The 20,855-nt window shown below is 48.5% G+C and overlaps 1 protein-coding gene and 1 non-coding gene across 3 annotated transcripts; one reads left to right on the top strand and one right to left on the bottom strand.

The window, feature by feature from the left end:
* Nucleotides 1–2,113: 2,113 nt before the first annotated feature.
* Nucleotides 2,114–18,243, bottom strand: fam98a (family with sequence similarity 98 member A). 2 transcript variants are annotated; one of them, XM_072436825.1, is made up of 9 exons: nt 18,109–18,243; nt 15,374–15,522; nt 11,710–11,844; nt 8,617–8,807; nt 7,643–7,723; nt 6,587–6,703; nt 5,263–5,430; nt 4,406–4,795; nt 2,114–3,902 (listed from the first exon to the last, which is right to left on the bottom strand). In XM_072436825.1, exons 1-9 carry the CDS (start codon nt 18,144–18,146, stop codon nt 3,558–3,560), a joined length of 1,614 nt encoding a protein of 537 aa, XP_072292926.1. In that variant the 5' UTR covers nt 18,147–18,243; the 3' UTR covers nt 2,114–3,557. The 2 variants fall into 2 exon arrangements, with proteins under 2 accessions (XP_072292926.1, XP_072292927.1); XM_072436826.1 differs by having other exon boundaries at nt 2,114–3,899.
* A 541-nt stretch (nt 18,244–18,784) lies between these two features.
* Nucleotides 18,785–18,877, top strand: trnai-uau (transfer RNA isoleucine (anticodon UAU)). Its single transcript is given in 2 exon segments — nt 18,785–18,822; nt 18,842–18,877. It is a non-coding gene; the product is annotated as a tRNA-Ile (tRNA).
* Nucleotides 18,878–20,855: the final 1,978 nt, after the last annotated feature.

Raw genomic sequence — 20,855 nt, 5'->3', positions numbered from 1 at the left:
ACGCCAGGCCCCCCAGCGGCCCCGCTGCATTCAACTACGACCTCAGATCAGACAAGACTACCCTAGGCATATTATCCTCATCCTCAGTGCGCCCCAATCGCGTTGCATCGCCAGGGATGCAGCATAGGGGCTGGAGCCGCGGGGGAGCCTTGGTCAGGGCCGGGACCCAGCAGAGGAGCCCGAGTGTGGGCTCCCTTTCTCCCTCTCTGCATCACTGCAGCTGCTTCACCGATCCGCCTGTCAATCTCACACTCCATCCTTCCCTCACTCATGAACAAGACCCTGAGATACTTGAACTTCTCCACTTGGTGAAGCACTGCTTCCCCCTCCTGAGGCGCTGGACCGTTTGCCAGGATTTCTTTGGGGCCGACCGATAGTCCTCCTCCATGGCCTCCCAGCCCCGAGTTTTTGCCTCTGCGACAGCACAATCTGCTGCTCGCTTGGCCTGCCGATCCTGTCGATGACCTCAGGAGACCTACGAGCCAGAGTGGCCTGATAGGCCTCCTTCTTCAGTCTGATGACATCCCTTACTTCCGGTGTCCACCACCGAGTTCGGGGGTTGCCGCCACGACAGGCACCGGAGACCTTGCGACCACAGCTCCGAGCAGCCGCATCAACAACGGAGGCGGAGAACATGGTCCACTCGGACTCAATGTCCCCAGCCTCCCCCGGGACATGGGAGAAGCTCTCCCGGAGGTGCGAGTTGAATACCCTACTGACAGAGGGCTCCACTAGACGTTCCCAACAGACCCTCACAATGCGCTTGGGTCTGCCAAGTCTGTCCGGCTTCCCCCTCCGCCAGCGGATCCAACTCACCACCAGGTGGTGATCGGTTGACAACTCTTCCCCTCTCTTCACCCGAGTGTCCAAGACACGCGGCCGGAGGTCTGATGACACGACAACAAAGTCGATCATTGACCTCCGGCCTAGGGTGTCCTGGTGCCATGTGCACTGATGGACCTTGTGCTTGAACATGCTGAACACCGCTCGGGTGCAGATCGGGGCTCCGCCCCTCTCCAGGTGTCACTGTCATTATCCACGTGGGCGTTGAAGTCCCCCAGTAGAACAGCAGAGTCCCCGGTCGGTGCACTGGCCAGTTCCCCTCCCAAGGACTCCAAGAAGGCCGGGTCCTCTGCACTGCTGTTCGGCCTGTAGGCCGCCACAACAGTGAGAGACATGTCCCCCACCTGAAGGCGAAGGGACGCGACCCTCTCGTCCACCGGGGTGAACTCCAACACGTGGCGGCTGAGCTGAGGGGCTGTAAGGATTAGCAACTTGGATTCATGCTCAATGTTGCTGTCTTTTTTTTTTAATATATTTTTATTTTTTAAGATAACATTTTTAAACAAACGGTACTTTAGAGACAGTCCCTAACTGGCGCACCAACAGGCCGGAGGGGGTACTACACGCGGTCTGCAGACGGAGGGGCACTTCCGGGAGCAGTGTGGCGCTACTGGCATCTACAGGCCGGAGGGGGTACTACAAGCGCAAAGTGCCACGAACATCTTTTTACAGAGGGTAAATTATAATACAAATAATAGAGCTGTTCAGAGTCTAAAACACGTACGCAAAGACCTTTCATAACAAAGACAGTGGCATTTAGAATCAACTTTTATATTGATCAATAATTGTAAATTCTCTATCTAGAAGCCTTCAGTCGCCCTATTTCTATTGCACGGTGGCAAAAGCGGTTAGCGCTCTTGCCTCCCAAGGAGATAATGTCGGTCCAGACCCACGTCACATGATCTCTGTGGGCGGAGTCTGCATGTTCTCCCTGTGTTACCGTGGGTTCTCTCCAGGTTCTCTGGCTCCTCCCACTGTCCAATCACATGATGTGTGAGGTCAGACTGGCAACTCTAAATTGGCCCTAGTGACTGAACGTGAGAGTGAATGATTGTAATGTCTGTGTTTGCCCTGCCTTATTTAAGCCTCTTTTTACTTGACATTTCACATCATCATCCGTCCTCTTACATCTGTTCACTGTTGTAAGTAAAGGTCTGTATGGAACATCTCCAGCAGGATGTGGCACGAGGAAGAAAAGTGGTTTTCACATTTCAACACAACAATATAGTATTTTCAAAGGCCTGAATGAAACATCAGTCTCGACAAAGAGTTAAAGTCAGTGTGGACTTTATTGCTCATTCACACGCTCCATGCATCTACATCCAAAATTAAGCATTCAATTCTTCAAGAACTTCACAAGAAACGTCTTTAAATAACAAACAAAAAAATAATCCAGTCTGTTTGGGTCTTTTGAACTAAAATAAGACCGGGACCTGTTCAAACCCCTCATTTCACGACACCAAAGCACAAAAGGATTTAGAAACTTATCAAACGAAATCTCACGTTAAGGCTCATTTTGAGGTATGAAAAACGGTCCAATTTTATAAAAGTAATATTTGGCAAACGGTAATAGACTTTGAACCGATGAGACGGTGACAAAAGAGCAAAGTTTAGTGTTGTATTATTATGAGATTATTTATTGCTAAAAGAAACCGTTTGTAAATGGCAAAAGTTGGAGAAGCAGCGCCGGCCGGTCCTGGACACATCTGTGGTCAGAACTTAGTATGTTTATGTTTAGTCCAGTTTTATTCATGTTTCGTGTGAAGAAAAGGTTTTTGTTGGTACTAAACCCAAAACAGGACTAAACAGACTAGAACAGGACAAACGCCACGTCAGGACTAAAAGAAGAACCAAATAATGACAAGTTTAGTCCTGATTTATACGGCCAGGTTTATATCTTCACTTAGTCCTATTTTTCTCTGGTTTAGCTCCGGTTTTGCTCTAGATTTGCGTTGGTTTAGCTGTTTTGCTCTAGATTAGCTCCAGATTAGCTTCTGTTTTGCTCTAGATTAGCTCCAGATTTGCTCTGGGTTTAGCTCTGGTTCTGCTCTAGTTTAGCCCCGGTTTTGCTCGGGTTTAGCTCCGGTTAAGTCCTGTAATAGTCCACATTTTGGTTTTGTCCTGGTTTAGTTTCTTGACTCTTTTATCCGTGCATCTGCTCCTCAAAAATAGAAACACATCGACACTAACTCTTCGTCTCTTTTGACCACATACTGTACATTTCAAGTTTCCCTTTGCCAAGCCCCAAACTCAAACTAAATAATTATTGCACTAAAGCAAACTGGAGGTAAACGAGAACTTTGAAACTGTGGGACGTTTTATCCCTTTTTGTGCATAAACGAGAGAAACGAGGGACGGGCTCGGCAAAGGGCGAGTTCCATCGTCCGGCGAGGGTTTACGAGTTTTATTCATGGTAAACCGTTTATCGTTTTCCAGAGTAATCGTTGTATTCGGAAGACAAAAAAACTATGTATTTTAAAATAACTCTTTCCATTTTTGCCATTTTGTCTTTCGTATTTGTCGCGTTCGTTTTGAGCCTTTTTACCGTCGTTTTCCTCGTCTGAACCTTTGACACGCGAGCGGGTTCAGACGAGGAAAAGTCAGAGACGTTTCGCCAGCAGAAGAACCACAGCTCGGTTCAGTTCCTGGGCCGCTCTAGCCCCGCCCCTGCCCCAGTAGAACCGCTGTGATTGGAGCTGATGGTTCCTGGTTCCTCAGCTGGTGTACTGGCGTCCCTGGTTGAACCCGGCCTGGTTGTACTGTTGTCCTCCGTGTTGGAAGAACTGCTCAAACTGTCCTCCTCCTCCACCTCCCTGCTGTCCTCCGCCTCTCCCTCCCCAGCCGCCTCCCCCGGCTCCTCCTCCTCCTCTGGGGCCCCTCCCTCTGCCTCCTCGGCCCCTCCCACCTCCTCCACCTCCTCCTCCTCGCTCGTTCTGGTGACCTCCGGAGCGATCGGCCTGGTATCCGTTGCTGTTGAAGCCCTGCTCGTGGTGCTGTGGCTGGGGGCCGCTGTAGCCTCCTCGGGCCCCCGCGTCCTGGTGGTGGGACTGACTGTACTGCTGCGAAAAGAATAAAACATCCATTAAAACAATATCTGTGTCTGTGTGTGCGGGAAGGAGGCGACAGAAAGTGGGAGTAAACCACAGAATGATGACCACAGGATTTGTTTAATAGAAGATGATTGACACTTGATAGTTCCTCACACACGTCTTTTCTGGAGACACTTCTAGACCAATTACCAAGTGTGTGTGAGAAAAGCCGTCTTAAAAACACTCTGGAGGTTTAATGCTAGTCTGCTTAACGACCCCTTAATGATACAAAGTCAAACGACATTGAAATTTAGGAGGAAATTGGCAATGGTGGAACTTCTCCACCGATCCTCTGGGATGCTAAAGCAGTTTTGAGAGGTCAAATTATTTCCATCACCTCGGCCAAAAAAGAAACAAAGACCGAAAAAAAACGGAATGATCTGCAGGACAAAGAATCCAACGCAGGGAATTTAAAAGAGACAATAATGATTTATTACATAATATTATATATGTCATTCATAAACAAGTCTTACCTGGTTGTATCCGCCTCTGCCTCGGCCTCCTCTTCGGTCTCCTCCTCTGTCTCCTCCTCTGTCTCCTCCTCTGTCTCCTCCTCTGTCTCCTCCTCTGTCTCCTCCTCTGTCTCCTCCTCTGTCTCCTCCTCTGCCTCCTCCTCTGCCTCCTCCTCTGCCTCCGTGATGCTCCCCCCGGCCTCCTCGGTCTACCCCATAACCTCCACCCTGGTAGCCGCCGCCTCCTCCTCCGCCCTGGTACCCGCCCCCGCCCTGGTACCCTCCTCTGCCCCCCCCGTAGTGCCCTCCCTGGGGTGCGTCTTGTCTCTTTTGCCACGAGGGCATCTCTGGAGGCGGGGCTTCAATTTCACAGGGGCGTCCCCCTCTGTCCGGGACGCAACCCATCAACACCTGGAACAGAACAAGGTCTGTGTGAGGTTTCTCTCTGGGTGTGGTCTTGGTGTGGTCTGGGTGGGGTCAGGGTGTGGTCTGGGTGAGGTCTCTCCGGGTGAGGTCAGGGTGAGGTCTCTCTGGGTGACGTCAGGGTGGGGTCCGGGTGAGGTCCGGGTGAGGTCCAGGTGAGGTACGGTCTGGGTTGGGTCTGGGTGGGGTCCGGGTGAGGTCCGGGTGGGGTCCGGGTACGGTCTGGGTGGGGTCCTTGTGTGGTCTGGGTGGGGTCTGGGTGGGGTCCGGGTGAGGTCCGGGTACGGTCTGGGTGGGGTCCTTGTGTGGTCAGGGTGGGGTCTGGATGAGGTCTGGGTGGGGTCCGGGTGAGGTCCGGGTGAGGTCTGGGTGGGGTCCTTGTGTGGTCAGGGTGAGGTCCGGGTGAGGTCCGGGTGAGGTCTGGGTGGGGTCTGGGTGGGGTCCGGGTGAGGTACCTTGTTGATGGCACATGAGGTCTTCTCTCGGATCTTGCCGCTGCTCGTTCGGAGGATCTTGGAGAAGTCCTGTCTCGCTGCCAGAAGGTGAGCCACAGATGTTCCACTTTTGGTCGCCAGGACGACGCGCAGAGGCTGGTACACTTTAGACAGCTTCTCAGAGTGAGTCTGCAAAGACAGGAAACATGCTAGAATACACCAAGAGCTTCCTGTAAAAGCCTGACAGTAGCTCCTTTGTTAGCACACTTTAGCTCACTTTAGCTCACTTTAGCTCTGTAGTGTTTGTGCTCTCAGAATCACCATTTAATCAAATTTAAAGGTCCCATAACATGCAAAATCGACTTTTCAGAGCTTTTAACCGTCTTACATTGCTATTTGTGCTTCATTAATGTCCAGAGTGTTTTTTTGATTGATTCCCGCAGTGTTTAGCTTTATTACAGACTATCTCCTTTCCTCCAATCAACAAACTGACGGGGGGTGTTCACAGGACCGCGTCACCATCCCCCCTCACCCTCCTCCCTCTCCACCCGCCTCCTTCCCCCCGGCTCCGCGCTGCTGCAGGCTCGTCTCCCAATACAAGCCCCGGAGTTTTTCTGCTTCGATTTACGAGGAAACACGGCTCAAAGAGGCCCAAAACTTCATTAATGATATCGCACTCTTTACTATTATCACAATGGTGAAGGTATCGATCTATATAGATAGATATAGATAGATATATCTGTTCTGCGCACGCTGTAGAATAAACACCAGATTTATTTCGGCTCAAAGTAGTGTTGATCTGAAGTTCTATTGTTTCTCACTCAGTCGCGCGGCAGGAGCGGCGCAGCGCGCAGCAGACAGCTGTGGGGCTACGTCACGGGTGGGCGGGGCACACACGCTCTGAGACTACGTCACGGGTGGGCGGGGCACACACGCTCTGAGACTACGTCACGGGTTGGGCGGGGGAGCCAGATCGCTCTTCGCAAGGGTGGGGGCGAATATCAAACCAAGCCGTCTGCATTTCCGGGTTGGTGAGGGGGTCCAAGGTCTGGGTGATATTTCTTAACTATTATGTTAAGGGTGTTGCACAACACTTATTGTTATCAATGATACACTTAGGATAGACTACGAAACGTGAAAAAAAGCATGATATGGCACCTTTAAAGTTCTGTTTCACGTTTATGAGACTCAAAAACCCTGACGCTCGTTCTTGCTTTATTAAAAAGGTGATTTGGAGCTCGTACAGCAGCAAACGCTAATGGTCATCAGCCTCCTATTGTACCTGGCTCACTCCCTCTCCCCTCTCTGAGGACCTGAGTAGCATCTGAAGTGACCGCTGCTGTACCTTGGCTTTGCTTGACCATCCGAACGACTGCACGGTGACGTCCAGACGCTTCAGCAGCATCTTCCTCCGGACCTCGTACTCGTTCACCAAGGCCTGGTTTATGGCCTCGATCTTCTCCTGGTGTGAGGGACACAAGGAGACCAGTGAGACTGTGGTGGAGGAGACTGTGGTGGAGACTGTGTGGGGTCAGCGGTTGCAGCTCTGTGTGTGGTCAGCGGTTGCAGCTCTGTGTGTGGTCAGCGGTTGCAGCTCTGTGTGTGGTCAGCGGTTGCAGCTCTGTGTGTGGTCAGCGGTTGCAGCAGCTCTGTGTGTGGTCAGCGGTTGCAGCAGCTCTGTGTGTGGTCAGCGGTTGCAGCAGCTCTGTGTGTGGTCAGCGGTTGCAGCAGCTCTGTGTGTGGTCAGCGGTTGCAGCTCTGTGTGTGGTCAGCGGTTGCAGCTCTGTGTGTGGTCAGCGGTTGCAGCTCTGTGTGTGGTCAGCGGTTGCAGCTCTGTGTGTGGTCAGCGGTTGCAGCTCTGTGTGGGGTCAGCGGTTGCAGCTCTGTGTGGGGTCAGCGGTTGCAGCTCTGTGTGGGGTCAGCGGTTGCAGCTCTGTGTGTGGTCAGCGGTTGCAGCTCTGTGTGGGGTCAGCAGTTGCAGCTCTGTGTGTGGTCAGCGGTTGCAGCTCTGTGTGTGGTCAGCGGTTGCAGCTCTGTGTGGGGTCAGCGGTTGCAGCTCTGTGTGTGGTCAGCGGTTGCAGCTCTGTGTGGGGTCAGCGGTTGCAGCTCTGTGTGGGGTCAGCGGTTGCAGCTCTGTGTGTGGTCAGCGGTTGCAGCTCTGTGTGGGGTCAGCGGTTGCAGCTCTGTGTGTGGTCAGCGGTTGCAGCTCTGTGTGTGGTCAGCGGTTGCAGCTCTGTGTGGGGTCAGCGGTTGCAGCTCTGTGTGTGGTCAGCGGTTGCAGCTCTGTGTGGGGTCAGCGGTTGCAGCTCTGTGTGGGGTCAGCGGTTGCAGCTCTGTGTGTGGTCAGCGGTTGCAGCTCTGTGTGGGGTCAGCGGTTGCAGCTCTGTGTGGGGTCACTCACTAAATGCAGGGGGCCCAGGGGCCTCTTCAGGAGCGGGTCGCCCACATGACCCGGAGGGACTCGAATCAACGCCTCCTTCAGCTGCAGAAGAAGACACAGAGGACACGCCTTAGTTTAGTGCCTCTAGAACCAGAAGACACAAACACACTCCACGTTCCACAGAGGAGGAGGAGCAGGAGGAGGAGAAGCAAGAGCAGGAGGAGGAGCAGCAGCAGGAGGAGCAGCAGCAGGAGGAGCAGCAGCAGGAGGAGCAGCAGCAGGAGGAGGAGCAGCAGGAGGAGGAGGAGCAGGAGGATGAGGAGGAGCAGGAGGAGCAGGAGGAGGAGGAGCAGGAGGAGGAGCAGCAGCAGGAGCAGCAGCAGCAGGAGGAGCAGCAGGAGGACGAGGAGGAGGAGGAGCAAGAGCAGCAGGAGCAGGAGGAGCAGCAGCAGGAGGAGCAGCAGCAGGAGAAGGAGCAGCAGGAGGAGCAGCAGGAGGACGAGGAGGAGCAAGAGCAGCAGGAGCAGGAGGAGCAGCAGGAGGAGGAGGAGCAGCAGGAGGAGGAGGAGCAGGAGGATGAGGAGGAGCAGGAGGAGCAGCAGCAGGAGGAGGAGCAGGAGGAGGAGCAGCAGCAGGAGCAGCAGCAGCAGGAGGAGCAGCAGCAGGAGGAGGAGCAGCAGGAGGACGAGGAGGAGGAGGAGCAAGAGCAGCAGGAGCAGGAGGAGCAGCAGCAGGAGGAGCAGCAGCAGGAGAAGGAGCAGCAGGAGGAGCAGCAGGAGGACGAGGAGGAGCAAGAGCAGCAGGAGCAGGAGGAGCAGCAGCAGGAGGAGCAGCAGGAGGACGAGGAGGAGGAGGAGCAAGAGCAGCAGGAGCAGGAGGAGCAGCAGCAGGAGGAGCAGCAGCAGGAGGAGGAGCAGCAGGAGGAGCAGCAGGAGGACGAGGAGGAGCAAGAGCAGCAGGAGCAGGAGGAGCAGCAGCAGGAGGAGCAGCAGCACCTTCTTCTCAATGCCGGTGAAGAACTGGAACATGGTGATGTTGGCTGGAGGCTTGGACATGCCCAGAGTCACACAGACGCTCTTCAGCTCCAGGAAGGCGGGGCTTCCATCCAGAGCTTTGTCTGTGGCTCCGCCCTGAGGACAGTTGACCAGGGCCATGCGGGAGGCCTCCAGCTCCGAGATGAGGAACGCTGCGGAGAACATCACACGTCTCATCACCTGACATGACCCGCAGAGTGGAACCCAGAGGAACCCTGAGAGGAACCCAGAGTGGAGCCCAGAGTGGAACCAAGACGCACCGCAGAGTGGAACCGAGAGAGGAACCCAGAGTGGAACTGAGTGGAACCTAGAGTGGAACCCAGAGTGGAACCGAGAGTGGAACCGAGACGCACCACAGAGTGGAACCGAGAGTGGAACCGAGACGCACCACAGAGTGGAACCCAAAGTGGAACCCAGAGTGGAACCGAGAAAGGAACTGAGAGTGGAACCGAGAGAGGAACCGAGAGAGGATCTCCGAAGTCTATCAGTATAAATATAAGTCGAACCCCGGCCAAAACTATGAAAAAAACGGTGCGACTTATAGTCCGGAAACTACGGTAAATATTCAAATGTTTAACCAAATAAAAGGTGCAATACAGTGACTGAAGCCTTTAGGAAGATATTATTTATAGTGTTTAATAATGTTTCATTTCTGTTTAGGTCATTCTTATCTCAGCCGCTTTATGACCCTCCCATACTTTACGTGTTTGTATTCCATTACAAGGCGTGTGTTTGCCTCATGCCTCTCTCTGCTCTCGTCTCTCGTGAGTCAGCAGTTTGTGAGAAAACAAAACTCCTGCTCCACTGACCAAAGGAGTCTGTTTATGTCCAGAGCGAGCGGTCAGCGGTCAGGGAGTGGCCCTAAACCAATCAAAACAAGCCGTTTGACCAGCGCGACACGACAAGTGTGACACATGATCAGGATCAACTATTCAAACAACTCTGTGCCACAAATACTAAACCAGAAATCAACTAAACAACTAAATATCCCCGCAAAGGCAAATAAATGTATGGAACGTAAATATTGAACCCAAAAAGTCATGTTCCAGCTACAAAAAGTCAATATAGTGATGATCGTGACACGGCTGTTACTATAGAACAAAAGAGACTAGGCACAACCCTGGCTGACTCCTCTTTACAGGGTTTTTATCATTAAATGTTTGAAATGTGTTTATCACTTTAAATAAATAAGTCCAGCTATAGAATCAAATCCTTCTCAGCGTCCAGACTTATTCTTCCATCTTTGTTTAGTTGTGTTTGTCTCATTGTGTGTAAAGATGGTCTTATGTCGTCTTGTGTGTCTCATTGTGTGTAAAGATGGTCTTATGTCCTCTTGTGTGTGTCTCATTGTGTGTAAAGATGGTCTTATGTCCTCTTGTGTGTCTCATTGTGTGTAAAGATGGTCTTATGTCGTCTTGTGTGTCTCATTGTGTGTAAAGATGGTCTTATATCGTCTTGTGTGTGTCTCATTGTGTGTAAAGATGGTCTTATGTCCTCTTGTGTGTGTCTCATTGTGTGTAAAGATGGTCTTATGTCCTCTTGTGTGTGTCTCATTGTGTGTAAAGATGGTCTTATGTCGTCTTGTGTGTGTCTCATTGTGTGTAAAGATGGTCTTATGTCGTCTTGTGTGTGTCTCATTGTGTGTAAAGATGGTCTTATGTCGTCTTGTGTGTGTCTCATTGTGTGTAAAGATGGTCTTATGTCGTCTTGTGTGTCTCATTGTGTGTAAAGATGGTCTTATGTCGTCTTGTGTGTCTCATTGTGTGTAAAGATGGTCTTATGTCCTCTTGTGTGTCTCATTGTGTGTAAAGATGGTCTTATATCGTCTTGTGTGTGTCTCATTGTGTGTAAAGATGGTCTTATGTCCTCTTGTGTGTGTCTCATTGTGTGTAAAGATGGTCTTATGTCCTCTTGTGTGTGTCTCATTGTGTGTAAAGATGGTCTTATGTCCTCTTGTGTGTGTCTCATTGTGTGTAAAGATGGTCTTATGTCGTCTTGTGTGTGTCTCATTGTGTGTAAAGATGGTCTTATGTCGTCTTGTGTGTCTCATTGTGTGTAAAGATGGTCTTATGTCCTCTTGTGTGTGTCTCATTGTGTGTAAAGATGGTCTTATGTCCTCTTGTGTGTGTCTCATTGTGTGTAAAGATGGTCTTATGTCGTCTTGTGTGTGTCTCATTGTGTGTAAAGATGGTCTTATGTCGTCTTGTGTGTGTCTCATTGTGTGTAAAGATGGTCTTATGTCGTCTTGTGTGTGTCTCATTGTGTGTAAAGATGGTCTTATGTCGTCTTGTGTGTCTCATTGTGTGTAAAGATGGTCTTATGTCCTCTTGTGTGTCTCATTGTGTGTAAAGATGGTCTTATGTCCTCTTGTGTGTGTCTCATTGTGTGTAAAGATGGTCTTATGTCGTCTTGTGTGTGTCTCATTGTGTGTAAAGATGGTCTTATGTCGTCTTGTGTGTCTCATTGTGTGTAAAGATGGTCTTATGTCGTCTTGTGTGTCTCATTGTGTGTAAAGATGGTCTTATATCGTCTTGTGTGTGTCTCATTGTGTGTAAAGATGGTCTTATGTCGTCTTGTGTGTGTCTCATTGTGTGTAAAGATGGTCTTATGTCGTCTTGTGTGTGTCTCATTGTGTGTAAAGATGGTCTTATGTCGTCTTGTGTGTGTCTCATTGTGTGTAAAGATGGTCTTATGTCGTCTTGTGTGTCTCATTGTGTGTAAAGATGGTCTTATGTCGTCTTGTGTGTGTCTCATTGTGTGTAAAGATGGTCTTATGTCCTCTTGTGTGTCTCATTGTGTGTAAAGATGGTCTTATGTCGTCTTGTGTCTCTTTGTGTGTAAAGATGGTCTTATGTCGTCTTGTGTGTGTCTCATTGTGTGTAAAGATGGTCTTATGTCCTCTTGTGTGTCTCATTGTGTGTAAAGATGGTCTTATGTCGTCTTGTGTTTGTCATTTGCTCATGAATCCTGTCTGATCTTTGTGGTCTATATGAGGCACAGTCCTTCTGGCCTCAGGGGCGAGCCTTTCACTGGGAGGGGAGGAGTTTGACTCACAGAGCAGCAGCAGACAGTGGTTCTTCTGGAGGAACCTCTGGCTGAGGGTTCCTGTGGTGAGGACTGGATAGGGACAGTTGAGTTCAGACAGAAGTCCACTCATGTCCAGCTGGAACCCTTCAGCTTCACTGGGACCTGACCAGGACAAACGCAATATATGATGACAATATCACCATAAACCACATCGAGATGACTCCACGACATCGAGGCGACTCCACGACATCGAGACGACATCGAGACGACTCGACGACATCGAGACAACTCGACGACATCGAGACAACTCGACGACATCGAGACGACATCGAGACGACTCCACGACATCGAGACGACTCCACGACATCGAGACGACTCCACGACATTGAGACGACTCGACATCGAGACGACTCAACATTGAGATGACTCGACATCGAGACGACTCAACATCGAGACAACTCCACGACATCGAGACGACTCCACGACATCGAGACGCCATCGAGACGACTCCACGACATCGAGACGACATCGAGACGACTCCACGATATCGAGACGACTCCACGACATCGAGACAACTCCACGACATCGAGACGACTCCACGACATCGAGACAACTCCACGACATCGAGACAACTCCACGACATCGAGACGACATCGAGACGACTCGACATCGAGACAACATCGAGACGACTCCACGACATCGAGACAACTCCACGACATCGAGACAACTCCACGACATCGAGACGACATCGAGACGACATCGAGACGACTCGACATCGAGACAACATCGAGACGACTCCACGACATCGAGACGACATCGAGACGACATCGAGACGACTCGACATCGAGACGACATTGAGACGACTCCACGACATCGAGACGACATCGAGACGACTCCACGACATCGAGACGACATCGAGACGACATCGAGACGACTCAACGACATCGAGACGACTCCACGACATCGAGACGACTCAACGACATCGAGACGACTCCACGACATCGAGACGACTCCACGACATCGAGACGACTCGACATCGAGACAACTCCACGACATCGAGACGACATGGAGACGACTCCACGACATGGAGACGACTCCACGACATCGAGACGACTCCACGACATCGAGACGACATCGAGACGACATCGAGACGACTCGATGACATCGAGACGACATCGAGACGACATCGAGACGACTCGACGACGACATCGAGACGACTCCACGACATCGAGACGACTCCACGACATTGAGACGACATCGATGATATCAAGACGACTCCACGACATCGAGACGACATCGACGACATCGAGACGACTCCACGACATCGAGACGACGTCGAGACGACTCGACGACATCGAGACGACATCGAGACGACTCCACGACATCGAGACGACTCCACGACATCGAGACGACTCCACGACATCGAGACGACTCCACGACATTGAGACGACATCGATGATATCAAGACGACTCCACGACATCGAGACGACATCGAGACGACTCGACGACATCAAGACGACATCGAGACGACATCGAGACGACATCGAGACGACTCGACGACATCGAGACGACATCGAGACGACATCGAGACGACATCGAGACGACTCCACGACATCGAGACGATATCGAGACGACATCGAGACGACTCGACGACATGGAGACGACTCGACGACATCGACACGACTCGACGACATCGAGACAACATCGAGACGACATTGAGACGACTCGACGACATCGACACGACTCGACGACATCGAGACGACTCCACGACATCGAGACGACTCCACGACATCGAGACGACATCGAGACGACTCGACGACATCGAGACGACATCGAGACAACTCGACGACATCTCGACGACTCGACGACATCGAGACGACTCGACATCGAGACGACTCGATGACATCGAGACGACTCGACGACATCGAGACGACATCGAGACGACTCGACATCGAGACGACATCGAGATGACTCGACGACATCGATGACATCGAGACGACTCGACGACATCGAGACGACATCGAGACGACTCGATGACATCGAGACGACATCGAGACGACTCGATGACATCGAGACGACATCGAGATGACATCGAGACGACATCGAGACGACTCGACGACATCGAGACGACATCGAGACGACTCGATGACATCGAGACGACATCGAGACGACTCGATGACATCGAGACGACATCGAGATGACATCGAGACGACATCGAGACGACTCGACGACATCGAGACGACATCGAGACGACTCGACGACATCGAGACGACATCGAGACGACTCGACGACATCGAGACGACATCGAGACGACTCGACGACATCGAGACGACATCGAGACGACTCGATGACATCGAGACGACATCGAGACGACTCGATGACATCGAGACGACATCGAGACGACTCGACGACATCGAGGCGTGTGTATTGTGCCTCTCACAGGTGGTTGCGTGCACGTTCTGTGTGTGTGTGTGTTCTGTGTGTGTTGTGTGTGTGTGTGTGTGTTCTGTGTGTGTTGTGTGTGTTCTGTGTGTGTTGTGTGTTCTGTGTGTGTTGTGTGTTCTGTGTGTGTTGTGTGTTCTGTGTGTGTGTGTTCTGTGTGTGTGTTGTGTCTTCTGTGTGTGTGTTGTGTCTTCTGTGTGTGTGTTGTTTGTGTGTTCTGTGTGTGTGTTCTCTGTGTGTGTGTTCTGTGTGTGTGTTGTGTCTTCTGTGTGTGTGTTGTTTGTGTGTTCTGTGTGTGTGTTCTCTGTGTGTGTGTTCTGTGTGTGTGTTGTGTCTTCTGTGTGTGTGTTGTGTCTTCTGTGTGTGTGTTGTTTGTGTGTTCTGTGTGTGTGTTCTCTGTGTGTGTGTTCTGTGTGTGTGTTGTGTCTTCTGTGTGTGTGTTGTTTGTGTGTTCTGTGTGTGTGTTCTCTGTGTGTGTGTTCTGTGTGTGTGTTGTGTCTTCTGTGTGTGTGTTGTGTGTTCTGTGTGTGTGTTGTGTGTTCTGTGCGTGTGTGTTCTGTGTGTGTGTGTTCTGTGTGTGTGTTGTGTCTTCTGTGTGTGTGTTGTTTGTGTGTTCTGTGTGTGTGTTCTCTGTGTGTGTGTTCTCTGTGTGTGTGTTCTGTGTGTGTGTGTTCTGTGTGTGTGTGTTCTGTGTGTGTTCTGTGTGTGTTCTGTGTGTGTGTTCTCTGTGTGTGTGTTCTCTGTGTGTGTGTTCTGTGTGTGTGTGTTCTGTGTGTGTGTGTTCTGTGTGTGTGTTCTGTGTGTGTGTTGTGTGTTCTGTGTGTGTGTTGTGTGTTCTGTGTGTGTGTTCTGTGTGTGTGTGTTCTGTGTGTGTGTGTGTTCTGTGTGTGTGTGTTCTGTGTGTGTGTTGTGTGTGTTCTGTGTGTGTGTTGTGTGTGTGTTCTGTGTGTGTGTTCTCTGTGTGTGTGTTCTGTGTGTGTGTGTGTTCTGTGTGTGTGTGTTCTGTGTGCGTGTGTGTTCTGTGTGTGTGTGTTCTGTGTGCGTGTGTTCTGTGTGTGTTCTGTGTGTGTGTGTTCTGTGTGCGTGTGTTCTGTGTGTGTGTGTGTTCTGTGTGTGTTCTGTGTGTGTTCTGTGTGTGTTCGGTGTGTGTGTGTTCGGTGTGTGTGTGTGTGTTCTGTGTGTGTGTGTGTTCTGTGTGTGTGTGTGTTCTGTGTGTGTGTGTGTTCTGTGTGTGTGTTGTGCGTCTCACAGTTGGTTGCGTGCACGTTCTCCTCGAGCTTGCAGTAGAGCCTGAGCTCCGACACGAGCCACGCACACAGTTTAGTGAACTCAGGTGAGGCGGCCCCGCCCGAGGAGGCGGAGTCCAGGGAGCCGTCCTCCAGGAGCGGGCCCTGGTATCTGCACAGGGAGAACACACGGGACCATCAATCATATGCACACAACACACACCCACCTACCCACCCACCCACACAACACACACCCACCCACACAACACACACACAAACACAACACACATCACAACAAACACACACCCACCCACACAACACACACACAAACACAACACACATCACAAACACAACACACATCACAACACACACACACCCACCCACACAACACACACACAAACACAACACACATCACAACACACACACACCCACCCACACAACACAACACACATCACAACACACCACACACACACAAACACAACAACACACACATCACACACAACAGCAAAAAACTGATGAGACTGAAATGTGATGAGGCTGAAATGTGATGAGACTGAAATGTGATGAGACTGAAATGTGATGAGACTGAAATGTGATGAGGCTGAAATGTGATGAGGCTGAAATGTGACGAGACTGAAATGTGATGAGACTGAAATGTGATGAGGCTGAAATGTGACGAGACTGAAATGTGATGAGACTGAAATGTGATGAGGCTGAAATGTGATGAGACTGAAATGTGATGAGACTGAAATGTGATGAGGCTGAAATGTGATGAGGCTGAAATGTGACGAGACTGAAATGTGATGAGACTGAAATGTGATGAGACTGAAATGTGATGAGGCTGAAATGTGATGAGACTGAAATGTGATGAGACTGAAATGTGATGAGGCTGAAATGTGATGAGGCTGAAATGTGACGAGGCTGAAATGTGACGAGACTGAAATGTGATGAGACTGAAATGTGATGAGACTGAAATGTGATGAGACTGAAATGTGATGAGACTGAAATGTGATGAGACTGAAATGTGACGAGACTGAAATGTGACGAGGCTGAAATGTGACGAGACTGAAATGTGACGAGACTGAAATGTGACGAGGCTGAAATGTGACGAGACTGAAATGTGACGAGGCTGAAATGTGACGAGACTGAAATGTGACGAGGCTGAAATGTGACGAGGCTGAAATGTGACGAGACTGAAATGTGACGAGGCTGAAATGTGATGAGACTGAAATGTGATGAGGCTGAAATGTGACGAGGCTGAAATGTGATGAGACTGAAATGTGATGAGGCTGAAATGTGATGAGACTGAAATGTGATGAGGCTGAAATGTGATGAGGCTGAAATGTGATGAGACTGAAATGTGATGAGGCTGAAATGTGACGAGGCTGAAATGTGATGAGACTGAAATGTGATGAGGCTGAAATGTGATGAGACTGAAATGTGATGAGGCTGAAATGTGATGAGACTGAAATGTGATGAGGCTGAAATGTGATGAGACTGAAATGTGAAAATTAAAACAGAATAATTTGTGGTACAGTTTATTGTATTATTTTATAAACCTTTTAACCAGGACAACGTAAAGACATTAAAGATTCACTCTCACAGACTTTTATGTTCTACAACAAGTTCTACGTCTGTGAATAAAATGTACAAAAGTGTAAAGTATTTGTGACACATTAAAAACTCCTTTTTTATAACCAAATAATAAAGTTTGAAGCAGCTCCGATGTCATAATCCCAGTTACTCCAGTGAACTGTGTAAACAACAAGAGTCAAACTGTGTAAACAACTGTAAACAACAACATTCTAACTGTGTAAACAACAACATTCTAACTGTGTAAACAACAACATTCTAACTGTGTAAACAACATTCTAACTGTTTAAACAACAACATTCTAACTGTGTAAACAACATTCTAACTGTGTAAACAACATTCTAACTGTGTAAACAACAACAATCTAACTGTGTAAACAATAATTGTGTATACAACAACGATCTAACTGTGTAAACAACAACGATCTAACTGTGTAAACAACAACAATCTAACTGTGTAAACAACAATCAAACTGTAAGCAACAACATTCTAACTATGTAAACAACAACATTCTAACTGTGTAAACAACAACATTCTAACTGTGTAAACAACAACATTCTAACTGTGTAAACAACATTCTAACTGTTTAAACAACAACATTCTAACTGTGTAAACAACATTCTAACTGTGTAAACAACATTCTAACTGTGTAAACAACAACAATCTAACTGTGTAAACAATAATTGTGTATACAACAACGATCTAACTGTGTAAACAACAACAATCTAACTGTGTAAACAACAACAATCTAACTGTGTAAACAACAATCAAACTGTAAGCAACAACATTCTAACTATGTAAACAACAACATTCTAACTATGTAAACAACAACATTCTTACTGTGTAAACAACAACATTCTAACGCTTATGACACTTTTAAAGGGTCTGAAGTGGTTATTTTGGGCATGACGTGTGATAAACTTGGCATGTTTTCCACGTCCACACACAGTTTAGTCCCATTAAACGTCCTAATGTCATTTTAAACACATTTAAACAGGTTTAAGTTCAGTTTTAAACAAATCTCTGCAGTTCGTGATTTGTCTCTAAGAAAAGAACAAAAAATGTCACTCGTGGACGTGACGTTTAGCGGCGCAGGTTTGGACTTTAGCCAACATTTAAACACGATTTCCCCCCAAACCCCGCGCCCCAAACCCCGCGCACTCACCCCAGGTCTTCCAGAGAAACTATGATGTCGTTCTCCATTGAAATATCGCGCTGTTACGCCGTAAAATGTCCAATTTGATGAGGTTTTTTGAGCCGGTGAAACGCAGAAACAGCAGCACGTTTGAGGCGCTCCTCTCACACGGGTCCGGGTGGAAACACGGCCATGCCAAAGGTTCCGCTCCGATGACGAAAGCGGATGTGATTCTGAAGATCTATTTTACGATTTCAATGTCAAATATGTAAGTTTAGTCAAATGCGATTGTTCCTTTTATGCTTATTATTGATATAAACACGTTCTCAAAATAAAAAATAATCTCTGGCGACTTTAAATACATTTTAAAAAGCAGGAAAAACAAGACGAACACGTTTGAAGTTATACAAAATAAGCGCTGAATGTTATTTTTCACGCTCATATTCAACATAATAACGCGTTTTCTTTTCAATTAATAAGTAATATTCAACTGGTAAAAAATAAATAAAATAAAAATATTCGTCATAAAATAGTTGGAAAACGAAAGTGTGCAAAAGTCTAACCGCTCCGTCACCGCCTCGATCGACGCTTTATCGAAATGCGTGAATATTTATGTGTTGTGACTGTCCCCACGCGCCCCGCCGCGTCCCGCCCGCGCGCGCTCAGTCCACGGGTCTTAAACCCTTTTGCGGCCCGGTGACAGTGAGCTCCAGTGGCGCAATCGGTTAGCGCGCGGTACTTATAAGGCAGTACGAGCAGAGCGATGCCGAGGTTGTGAGTTCGAGCCTCACCTGGAGCAGTCTTTTGCTGCGGTTGAACATCTCAAAAGCAACAATTATATTATTCTGTTATTTTGACAAAAGCCGGACGAGGATGACAATGTGCAATGACACCGCGCACAAAGCCAGAGCAGGAAGTGCGTTTTGGGGCTTCACATTTGCGGGTTTGTGGTCATTTTATGTCATTTTCTTTAATAACGCATTCTTAATAACGCAACATTTCAGAATCAGAAAAGGTTTATTGTCATTGTCACATGTGAAATCGCTTTGGTGCAACATAAAATAATGAAAAATGAAGAGTTTTAGAGGGAAATATTAAGCTGCGGTGAATTATATTTTAGTGTCACAAAGTCAAACAGTTTTTTCTCTTTTACATTGAGGTTTTTTGTATTGAAATATTGCCAATCAAAGGCTTTCTTTATCATGAAAATGTATAAATAAAGCGTTGTCTTTGTCTCTTATCTGTTTTAGAGTCAATTATAGATATAGATAGTTATAGTTATAAATCCCGATAGCAACTGCAAAAAATACAAAAACAATGACTTGAATTGTCGACAAGTCACAATTGTTCTGATTAAGTAACGTATAGACAATAAATAAATGTTTGTTTCTGCTGTTTATTGATCACAGCTCATGTTTGTTTGTTTCTGTTTATTACTATATTGTACATTTATAAAAGAGTTTGCAGGAAATGTGGCTTTTGTGTTTTTGTGTCACGCGTTCGACTTTATTGACTAAGAGTGAGTATATTTAAACATATTGTGTGCATATTTAGTGTGTTATGTTTTATGTTCTGCTGTAAAGAAGTAAAAGCTGCAGGATTTTAGTCGATTTGGATTTGTAATGGATCGTTTTTACCAGGAGAGGGCAGCATTTCCACACTTTTAACATGATTTTATTCTTAAACAGTTTTACTTGGTTTATCTCTTTATGATCCTCATTGTTCTGAAATGTCACTGGACTAAAATGTTTCTTCTGTTGAATGTTTCTGCAGCTGTGAACGATATTGTAGTTTATTAATGAGCAGTTTCCTCATTTATGGACCAGAGAAACGAGTGTAAATAAAACATTGGAAGTTCCATAAGTTCCTGAAAGTTTGAGTGGAACATGATGTGATTTTACTGGAGGAAGTGACATCACAGCGGCTTTGAACACATTTTATGCTTTAAAACGGTGATTTTCTGCGCTTACTTATTCACAAGTTTTCAAGTTTATCCACACAAATATCAGACACAGAAAGGTTTATTGTCAATGTCAATGAACAGGATAAAAAATAAAATAATATCACACCCTTGACCACAAGTTATACTTTTTGTGACCCTCAAATTCAATTTTGAGGCTGGAACATTTTATTCTTCTTCATCGTTTGTAACAGAAAAGCAAAACTGAGTGAGATTTCTGCTCTGAAAAGTCCATATTCTTAACCACAAAACGTTTAGAAAGAATTCTGTCTTTGAAAAACGTCAAAGTGCTTATTATTCACAGGGAGGGGCTTAGAGTCGGAGGAGGGGCTTAGAGTCGGAGGAGGGGCTTAGAGTCGGAGGAGGGGCTTAGAGTCGGAGGAGGGGCTTAGTGTTGGAGGAGGGGCCGAGTGTTGGAGGAGGGGCCGAGTGTTGGAGGAGGGGCTGAGTGTTGGAGGAGGGGCCGAGTGTTGGAGGAGGGGCTGAGTGTTGGAGGAGGGGCTGAGTGTTGGAGGAGGGGCTGAGTGTTGGAGGAGGGGCTGAGTGTTGGAGGAGGGGCTGAGTGTTGGAGGAGGGGCTTAGTGTTGGAGGAGGGGCCGAGTGTTGGAGGAGGGGCTGAGTGTTGGAGGAGGGGCTGAGTGTTGGAGGAGGGGCTTAGTGTTGGAGGAGGGGCTGAGTGTTGGAGGAGGGGCTGAGTGTTGGAGGAGGGGCCGAGTGTTGGAGGAGGGGCCGAGTGTTGGAGGAGGGGCTGAGTGTTGGAGGAGGGGCCGAGTGTTGGAGGAGGGGCTGAGTGTTGGAGGAGGGGCCGAGTGTTGGA

The sequence above is a fragment of the Eucyclogobius newberryi genome, unplaced genomic scaffold (genome assembly GCF_026437365.1).
Source record: "Eucyclogobius newberryi isolate DKJ021-1_F unplaced genomic scaffold, fEucNew1.0.hap1 SCAF_8, whole genome shotgun sequence".
Classification (NCBI taxonomy): Eukaryota; Metazoa; Chordata; class Actinopteri; order Gobiiformes; family Gobiidae; genus Eucyclogobius; species Eucyclogobius newberryi.
The sequence above is the reverse complement of the archived record's forward strand: the minus strand, read 5'-3'. Positions and strand labels throughout refer to the sequence as shown.

Bases quoted from the DNA above. Each gene is read 5' to 3' on its own strand.
- fam98a (XM_072436825.1), bottom strand. From the start codon at position 18,146: ATGGAGAACGACATCATAGTTTCTCTGGAAGACCTGGG. The intron at 4,796-5,262 runs GTACCTCACCCG...GTTCTGTTCCAG, and splicing joins CCTCATGTGCCATCAACAAG to GTGTTGATGGGTTGCGTCCC. The intron at 3,903-4,405 runs GTAAGACTTGTT...TTCTTTTCGCAG, and splicing joins GCAGAGGCGGATACAACCAG to CAGTACAGTCAGTCCCACCA.